At 40.8% G+C, this 10146-nt stretch overlaps 1 protein-coding gene across 1 annotated transcript; it reads right to left on the reverse strand.

Annotated features, from left to right (window-relative positions):
- Nucleotides 1-4210: 4210 nt before the first annotated feature.
- Nucleotides 4211-9882, reverse strand: LOC101487471 (mitotic spindle assembly checkpoint protein MAD2A). The gene is made up of 5 exons (XM_014414479.3): nt 9695-9882; nt 9242-9388; nt 7589-7709; nt 4783-4886; nt 4211-4709 (listed from the first exon to the last, which is right to left on the reverse strand). The coding sequence occupies exons 1-5, from the start codon at nt 9756-9758 to the stop codon at nt 4537-4539; spliced, it is 609 nt and encodes a 202-aa protein (XP_014269965.1). The 5' UTR covers nt 9759-9882; the 3' UTR covers nt 4211-4536.
- Nucleotides 9883-10146: the final 264 nt, after the last annotated feature.

Genomic DNA, 10146 nt, shown 5'->3' on the forward strand with positions numbered 1-10146 from the left:
GCCCTAAAATAATTAATTTCAACTAAATAGGCCTCTCTATTTTCTAAACAATCCTGTAGCTGTCATAACATCTTTGTCCCAGCAGGTGGCAGTGTGACCATGGTTTGGCCAGATGATAGCAGACAGAGGCATATGCTCCTTCTTTTCTGATAGTCTGATCATTTCTCTCCTATTTCAGCATTTTTTTTAAACCAAAACAGAAGCAAAAAGGGGTAATGCCTGATATATTATATAGATTACTTATTTTACATTGGAACCTGAAAGAAATTGAGAAGGGAGCCGGAGATCGACAGACGGATTGGGGCTGCAGCTGCAGTAATGCGGACGCTGCACCGGTCCGTCGTGGTGAAGAGGGAGCTGAGTGTAAAAGCGAAGCTCTCAATTTACCGGTCGATCTACGTCCCTACCCTCACCTATGGCCACGAGCTGTGGGTAGTGACCGAAAGAACGAGATCGCGGATACAAGCGGCAGAAATGAGCTTCCTCCGAAGGGTGGCTGGCCTCTCCCTTAGAGATAGGGTGAGAAGTTCGGCCATCCGGGAGGGGCTCAGAGTAGAGCAGCTGCTGCTCCACATCGAAAGGAGCCAGCTGAGGTGGTTCGGGCATCTGACAAGGATGCCCCCTGGGCGCCTCCTGGGTGAGATGTTCCAGGCATGTCCCACCGGGAGGAGGCCCCGGGGCAGACCCAGGACACGCTGGAGAGATTATATCTCTCGGCTGGCCTGGGAACGCCTTGGTATTCCCCCGGATAAGCTGGAGGAGGTGGTTGGGGAGAGGGAGGTCTGAGCCTCTTTGCTTAGGCTGCTGCCCCCGCGACCCGGCCCCGGACAAAGCGGATGAAGATGGATGGATGGATGGACCTGAAAGAAATTAATTCTTATTTTCTCCTTAAATATTTAAATACCCACAGAAGATATAGTTGGGTTGTAAACTTATGGACATAAGGTCAGTCATTCAGTTTCTCTCAGCAGCTCTGCAGCTCGTGATGTTACAGTGACACAACAAGCAAACACTCCTTACTGAGGAGATCAACATATGAGATATCCTTCTGGTAATGCTGGTTTCACTATTTATATCTAAAAACATAGATATCTATTATCTGTATCTATTATTATAGGATATACTGTACAACATAAAGCACCTTGAGGTAACTTTTGTTGTGATTTGGCGCTATAAATAAAATTGAATTGAATTGTGTGAATGTTAGTTAGAAAGCACTAAGGAAATGTGTTTGTGCGAATGGGTGTGAATGGGTGAATGCACAAGTTGTGTAAAGCACTTTGAGTGCTCAGAAGAGTAGAAAAGCACTGTTAAGAACCATTTACTGCCATCTCCTCCAGCTTGACCAGGGGAACACCAAGGCGTTCCCAGGCCAGCCAAGAGATATAATCCCTCCAGTGGTCTTGGTCTCTCCTGGGGCCTCCTCCTGGTGGGACGTGCCCGGTACACCTCACAGAGGAGCCAAGGATTTAGTCCCTACCCACATCTCATACCCATAGGTGAGGGTAGGGACGTAGATCGACCGGTAAATTGAAAGCTTTGCTTTTACACTCAGCTCTCTCTTCACCACGTACAGGCAGCAACCTGAGGGAATACTAGGATACCCACTCCAGCCCGCCTCTCACCAGGGACAACTAGACTGAGACAGAGTCCAAGCCCTCTCCAGGGGACTGGTTCCAGAGCCCAAGCCGTGGGGTTGGTTGGTCTACAGGATGATGGGCCCATGTCACTTTTTCGGGCTGTGACCGGACGGGCACCATGGACTAAGGTCTGGCCACAAGACACTTGCCCGCGGGCACCCTCCCCAGGCCTGGCTCCAGGGCAGGGCCCCAGTAACCCTATCCCGGGCAGGGTGAACTGTTCCCTTGGTGTTCTGCTCATAGGGGTCTTCTGAATCGCTCTTTGTCTGATGCCTCAAAGTTCAGATTTCTAAACTGAAAATTATGCAAATAAAGAAATTTTTCCATGTTAAATTCACCAATTTCCCTATAAAGTATAACACTTTAGAAAAATTTTAATTCAAAGAAATGTTCCTTATCTTCCTCATCATTTTGGGGCTACGCTGCCAGACGGGCGGGCAGCATCAACACCCAAGTTTGTGAATCAGATAACTTGTGTAGGATTCTGAAATTGATACCACAGGTGCAGCTACCTAAAATAGTGTATAAGTCTGAGTCCTGTGACCTTCTCAAGTCAAGGTGATCTCAAGGTCAGAGGTCAGGTTTACTGTAAAATAAGAACAACCCCCAGGTTTCTCTTCAGTATCAGTAATTCTTGTGAGTACTTTTCACAACAGATAAAAATAGATAAACTATTAAATAACATCAAAGTTGTACCTTTCCACCCCCACTATCAAACATTCATTAAAAAGTTGTATGCTAGTTTTACAGCTAAGCCCTACCATGAACAGAAAGGAATGAAATGTGTCCATAACAAGAAAGCATGGTTTCTGAGGTCATGGTCATTTTATCCTGTCACCACCATTTTTTCTCACTCACCAGAGATAATAACAAAGTCAGCACTAAGCTATATTTATTACCATAGACATTGTTATTTTTGCATAGAGTGGCTTTCATATTGATGGTCTCACCTACACTATCTGTGACAGGTAGTGAACTTTAGGGAACACTGAATGGTTAAGCTGCATACACTGGAAGCTCTACATATTTCCTTCCAGTTCATATGTATTCTTTATTCCTATTGGCAGTTGCTTCGGTTAAAAAAAAAAATCTTCCCTTAGCAAATAGGAAATGGTAAACGGACTGATTCTTATTTAGCACTTTTCTACTCTGCCTGAACAGTCAAAGAATTTGCCTGTGGTTATTTCATCTGTAATCACTTGAAGTTGTGGGATGTGATTCACTTGGAATGGTCTATATTCAGTATGTCGCTTCCAGTGTTCATGGAGCTTTAGCACCATTAGCACCATTCTAGTGGGATGAAAACAATGCAACTACTATATACTTAGTAGTATACTAGTGTCACAATAATCTTATAGACTTGTTATGTCTTCACGGCACACACACACACACGACGTGGGTTTGAGTCTTTCGTACATTTTATTCACTGTCTTAACTATTGCATATTTATTTTTGTTTTATATATTTATTAGAGTCTATATTGTAAGGTCATTCTTTTGTCAAAGCACACAATTATCTAGAAAATGTTATCTAGAAATGCAGGTTTTTGCTGATCCTGCAAGAAGGAACAATTACTCCTCAATAAAAGTGATTTCAGCATGTCCACACTAGGAATAAATAGAAAATGCAACATTACTATGACATTTTTCTCTACACCTAGAATGTTTAATATCTAGTTTTGAAGGATGCTACTGTTACCCTTCAGAACTTTTTTTTTTTTTAATGCAGAAAAGAAAAAGTTCTGAAATGTTTTGGTAAATGAAACTGCTGAATCAGCAGAACTGGTAAAACAGTTAATTGTCCAGCCAATAAACTGTTGATGAGGAGTCACAGAGGTCTGGAAGCCACATAGGTGCATTTAATGAACAGCTTACTAATGGACATGACAGATTCATTTAAACTCAAGCACTTTTGTAGATGTACATGCTCAGAAAGTTAATTTGTGTCCGTGGTTGTCATTTGTACATTGAATAAGTCTCCAGGACTATTTTACTTGTGCCTGTAGCTTAGCCTCTGTGCTCTCTGGAGAAAAAAAAAAAAAAACCCCTCACTGCTTGGTTGTCAGTTTTTTCTTTTGCATGTATATGAGAGGGCATTACACGACAGATGGATGGATTTTTTTAGGTAAGAGAATTGTGGGTTTTCTTTTGCAAAATGTAATATGCTGATACGGTACTATGATGGTGTTACACATCTGCAACTGTCGACACCTTTCAACACTGTGAGCGAAGTGAATAGTATGTCCCATTAAATAATACTTATTTACTATGTCTCCTGTGTGCTGTCTATAATTTCTCAAATGTACTAAACAAGCAATGAATGGATGGATGGATGTCAGTGTGCTTTCCAGTTATTAAAACACATTACAAAAAGAGTGCATTCCAAACTAACTTCTCTTTCTTGACCTTGATGAAAAGGTCAGCTTATACTATTGAAATGCACCCCAAGACGGCATCGTCTCAAGGCTCCAAAAACCATGTGATATCTTTTATATAATGCTCCAAAATAAATAACACGATGAAAAACCTTGGCACCTCCTGAACAAAAGAAAACCACAGAATCACTTCTTTGGGAAAAAGCAAAATGCATTTATTTATGTCATTTTATAAAAGTTCAACATATATACCACTATCTTCTAAAACAGACTGAAAGAAAGCAAAAGACTAAAGAAAAGACAGTTGTTTTCTACAGACAAATGCCACGTGGCAGAAATATTTACATCAATGTAGAAAGAACACATTTCCTTCATGTCCTTATCATATTGACAAATAAGACACAGTGAAGCTCAACAAAGGAAAACAGGTCCTCGTTGTCCAGTCACGCACAGGCAGTGAACAAAGACACGGCAGTGTTAGATCAGTGGTCGGTGCTGTAACAGCTCATGTGGTTTAGAAGTTTAAGCTGACTCAGTCTTCTTGTACGCCACCATGCTGTTCACCTTGTGGATCGAAGTGGTGAAGGAATGCAAACGCACCTCCTCTGGCTGGTCAATGGTCTGCGGCCCTGATTCTTCCCATTTATCTGGAACCACCAGGTCCTTGTCTGTATAAACCAAGAGGTCAAAAGCACCTGAGGGGAGGAGTTGAAATTATTACCCAACCACCACATCAAAGGCTCAAATGTCAAAAGTCTCATTACTCACATGGCGTCTCCAGCAGGGGCAAGAAAGTAACAGTGGCTGTTATCTGTCTGATAACTGAGCGGATCTCATGCTGAATTGTCTTAATGGACTTCTCTCTGGGTGCACTGGGAGACACATGAGAACTCAGTTAACATGCATCATTTATTAGTCAAACAATAGTTGAGTGTAATGACAGATGCTCATGTTGTAAAGACTCTTCTAAAGTACAAATTTCATGTCATTTTACTGCAAAAAACCAAAACAAAAAAACTAATCCACTGCAAACATACAAATTCACATCTGTGTTGACAAATCAGCCAACCAACCCAAAGTCTGCACCATTCAACTCCTGTCAATAAGTGTAAGTAAACAGATCTGTCCAGATGCCTTAGAGCAGGGGTAGGCAACCTTTCTGATGATGAGTGCATCTAAAATGTCCTCAGAAGTCAGTGTGCCATATGATTGTATTAGCAAGAAATTGAATAACGCTCTATATTAACAGTTACACACTATATAGAACCACTTTATAGTTCGCAGCTATCAGCGAATAGCTTTCAGCTATTTTGAAACAAAAAAATAAAAAGACACTTTTCATCCATAACAGCAAATGAACTGTACAACAGAAAATACAAATGCTATTTATGGTCTCCTCGCAACAATGATAAGAAAAATAAACTGAGCCAATATGGCATGTTTGTTAATACACTCTGATCTCTGGTCTCCCACTCAGAGACACAGGGCTCCGAGCATCCAGCATTCAGACGGCTACCTGAGGACACTCTTCATGTGAGAGGAAATCTGCTCACACAGATATGTAGAACCAAATACTGTCAATAAGGCCTCTGTAATGTTTTGAAGACAGTTAAACTTGTCAGGTAGTGATGTCCAGCAGGTGAAAATGCAGCTCCATGAACACACACATATATGGATTCCAGCTGCTTCGACGTTGCATTAACTGGCATTAACTCAGCCAGTTAATGCGAGACAAGTCTAGCTGCTCATTAAAGCTTTCTGGTTTGATCAGAAAATAAAACATTGGTCCAAACACCTGAAAGTCCCAAAAACACATTGTGAATTCTGTCTCAAATCTACAGATGTATCTGTGTATTTCTTCCTTCCCTTATAACTTCCCTTCAGCTCATTCATGTCACCTAAAAGGTAAACCTGTTTCTCCATCACCTGTTCGGCTCTGATGATTCAGTAAGGACATCTCCTGGTTTCATCTTCATGTTTCCCTCTCACCACATATCCAAACCGACACCATGACCAGCAGCTTTTACAGCTGTGGCTCCAGCAAACATCAGCTGATAGTAGAAATTAATATTAAATAAATTCTAACAGCTGATCAAGCTTAAACATGCTGCTGTTGTTTAACGCGACATCCGGCAGTTTCCTCTTTCTGGCGCAAAGTGGGCAATAAAAAACAAACAAGAGAGACGATCAGCTGATCATTGATCAGTTTCATGATTGAAGTAGCAACAGGAGAGGGAGGGGAGCGGATGAGAGAAGAAGAGGCAGCTGTACAGCGTAACGACAGAATAAATCCAGCTTTGTGTGTTTATTTTTTCATTGTAGCTGAAGTACGGGACAAACTGTGCTCCTTTTCAGCTCAATACGAAACGCGTAATATTTTCTCTGAATGCGGGACGATTCTTTTTTTTAACGGGGCGTTTGGCAACTCTACTAACTAACCTTATGAAGAAAATAAAGTTCACTATCAGTAACATCATAGCATCCACCCAGCTGTATAAACTCCGTCATGCTAGCTAGTAGCAGTACGAGTTATTCTGATTTAAGAAACTAAACTACTGATCTAAAAGATCCAGTGCTAATTGAAGAGGTCAGAGGAGAATTACCAAATTGGGTGAAGTTGACAGAATGGCTATATTAATTCTATACAGTAGTGCCAAGCATAAAAGCAGTCAGACTCACAACACACCTAATGTTGAGGCTCATGGGATGCAACCTAAGAAGCCAACAATGGATTCTCTCTTGCAAGCCACGGAAATCTGACACTGCAGTGGAAAGGGCTTATATAAAACTGAACACAACCTGGTCAGATTGCTACTGAGGCTGCAGATGACACACAGCATGAGTTCATGCTGCTGCAGGGGTTGACCTTAATTTGCCAAATACCAGTTAAGGTTTTAATATCATTGCTTGAGTAACAACAGCATGAATGTGCATCTAAGAACTGTGCAACACAATCATGTCAAGATATAGCAGATTCTCAAAAACTGTCCTTAAAGAGGAAGACGACTCCAGCAGAACCAGGCTCAGGAAGAGGCAGTCATCTGCTACAACTGATTGGAGAACAGCCTGGCAGCTCCTTCTCATACTGATCACACCAGCATTTGTTGTAAGCCAGCCAGCTTAATTATGTTGATCACTTTGGCACAAACAGCACAAAACTAAACGACAATTGGTTAGACTGTAGGCAGACCATTGCATCCTCCCTACTCCCAAATTCTGGCGGTAGTTTGATAAACCACACTCTTCGGTGGGCTGAGCATTATCATCTTTCATGTCCCAGATTGCCACTGGTTGCAGAATCTCATCTCAATATCTCTCTGTAATGAGACAAGCTAATCACTGTTGCAGAGTCCATGCGCACAGGTACTGCCAATCAGGAACCTGATAGTCCACACCTGGGGTACCTGAAGCTCAAAACAATTTATATAATATATCACTCCACTCAAACTGACGGTGGGGGAAGTACAAGTGCAACATGCCAGGTGTTGGAATTAGAAGACAGCAAATTAATGACCATTAGCATGGAGCCTTTAAAACAAAACAAACAAACAAAAAAGGTAATAGAGGTCCTGACCTGCTCTCTTTAGCCGACTTGTCACACTCAATGTCAAACTGCCATCTCTCGAGCACCTCGTTGGTTTCCAGACACGTGATCACCAACACCAGCTTTTGCACAGTGCACTCAAACAGCCACTCTGCAACACCAAAAGAGCAAGCAACACTTATTAAAGTTTGTTATGCAAAGTGAGAGGTAGTTAAATACCCTAAAAACATAATACAAACATGCACAGAATTTTGTATCCACAATAGTTGTGGATACAAAATATTGATCTCTTGGATATAGTATCCAAGAGATCACAATTTCTGTGAGAAAAATGATGATTGATTTGTATTCTGTAATTTCACTACTCTTAGCATTACACAATTGAGAGCTTGAGTGATTTGACATATGCACCCAAAAATATGAATATTCTGGTACGAATTACATTAAACTTGAACTGACAATTCAGAGATATTTACTCCATTTAGTTTTATTTACATTGCACTAAAAATCACAACAGTTGCTTCAAGAGACTTTATACTTTAAAGTAAAGACCCCACAGGCCTAAAAAGAAAAACAATCAGATGATCCCAGAACAGCAAGCACTAGGCATTGATGGGAATAAAAAAAACTTCTTTTTAACAGGAAGAAACCTGAGGAGGCAGCCATCAACAGTTGCATTGCATTGGATTTAGGAAAAAAATAAAATAAAATATTACAATGGCATCACCTTGGACAGAAAAGGGTGCACCGATCTCCTTCCTCATTCACATACATAAGTATTTATGGCAAAATCAAAAATTGGTAAATCAAAAATTAAAAATCTAGCGTTTTTAACCAGAAATAGCTTGTAGTTCACCTGACAAGAGCCTAAGAGTAGCTTAACACAAATTTGTGTAACATGGGAATGGAAACTCATGTGTGCTGCTTTGTATGTTACTTAACATTGATCATAAGATGCCAGGTCATACCAATTAAAATCTCAGGCACGAGTCTCATAGGCATCTGCGTTCATCTTCAACATCATGCTGCTCTGCTGTACGTTAATTGCCCCTTGGGGATAAATAAAGTCTTTCCGATTCTGACTCTGATCTAATTCAACGCAACAAAAAGGGGAGGGGGAAATGCACCACCACGTGGCCCTACTCAGCAATCGCAACTAACAAGTTACTATTTATTGAGTAAAGACGATCACCGAATTAGCAAAATAAATTGACAAAATCATTCATTGTTCACAAACATCATCTTATTTTGTACTTCACTACGGATTTTGCCTTTACTTTGCCTTCTCCATAAAAATCCAAAGTCACTCCCCACCAAGCTGTGAGCTCAGTTCTCACCAATTACGTTTTTTCTTTTCTATCTGGTGTTCAAGGAAATCCACTTAAAGTAAAGTAGACTGAAGTTTTGTTTTTTTTCTTAAGTACAATATGTCCACATTTTTTTCAAGGTCTAAGAGTAAATATGTAAAACGAAGAAAAAAAGCATCTCCATAGTGACCAAAATAACCGTGAGTAAGATTTCTTGCCGTAAGCCAGCAGCCTTGTAGATATAGCTACAGAACTCGAAGCCCAAAACTACAACTGGAGTGCCTTCAGACCGCAGTTGGTTAGCTCACTCAGTTCCACAGTTATTCCACTTTCTCCTTAGTTGTGTCACGAGTGGGGAAGCCCACTATTGAGATACCTTTAAGTTGAGACACCACGTTAGTCAGATAGCTCTTCAGCTTGGGGTCGGTAGTTAGTAGGAGACTCAGGTCATAGTGGGTAACTCTGGTGAATGTCTCTGGAGGATAGATGCCCCGTTGGTACAAGATGCTGTTGATGCCAAAAGCTGTGAATGACAATGGGGAAATCAAAGGCTTCAAATACGCCGGAATTCCAGTATTCGTAAACTTTAGAGGCTTATATGATTCAAACTTGAAAGGCACAGAAGATTACAAAAACAACTACACAAGAAAGCGAATAACACGAGAGAAAACTAACTGGGAATCAATTAATATATTAGCTCGGTAGAATAGAAACGATGTATGGTGTACGTTCACGATTCTCAATAGAAGGGCAGACAACTAGACAGTCTTTACAAATTATTCGGTGTCGAAAACGAGCGACTAAAAGACGAAATAACAGAAATACTTACAAAAGAACTCGGCTACTAACTCCGCGCTTCCTTTGAGAGTAATTCCCTTCAACGTGCTTGTCATTTTCTTAACGCTTTGGTCTAGCTCTCAACAGTAAATAGATTGTACTCTTTATTTTCTTCTTCTTCTACGTCTACCGACTTCAACTACCCGCCACCCAGTTTGAATTTTGTCAGCTTCCACACTATTGCGCATGCGTGTGAGATTGCGTCGCGATTTTGATGACGTTTTAGGTTACGCTTACAATTACAATTTTTTCGACACTAGAGAGCAGTGTAGAATAATTAAAGACCTTTCTACCTTGTAATTGACTGTATATTAATGTAATGTGTCACTGCACAAATGACTGAATTAATAAGTTAATATTGTAGATACCACGTTTTGTTAATCCTAAAGGGGTCCAAACAACCATTGTATGCAGACTTGGAAAAGTCACTCTGCAAAACAGAAA

This window comes from Maylandia zebra, linkage group LG3 (genome assembly GCF_041146795.1).
Source record: "Maylandia zebra isolate NMK-2024a linkage group LG3, Mzebra_GT3a, whole genome shotgun sequence".
Taxonomy (NCBI): Eukaryota; Metazoa; Chordata; class Actinopteri; order Cichliformes; family Cichlidae; genus Maylandia; species Maylandia zebra.

Coding starts and splice junctions, on each gene's coding strand:
- LOC101487471 (XM_014414479.3), bottom strand. CDS start 9,758: ATGACAAGCACGTTGAAGGGAATTACTCTCAAAGGAAGCGCGGAGTTA. Junction 4,887..7,588: donor AAGTCGGCTAAAGAGAGCAG/GTCAGGACCTCT, acceptor TGTGTCTCCCAG/TGCACCCAGAGAGAAGTCCA. Junction 4,710..4,782: donor GCCCCTGCTGGAGACGCCAT/GTGAGTAATGAG, acceptor TCCTCCCCTCAG/GTGCTTTTGACCTCTTGGTT.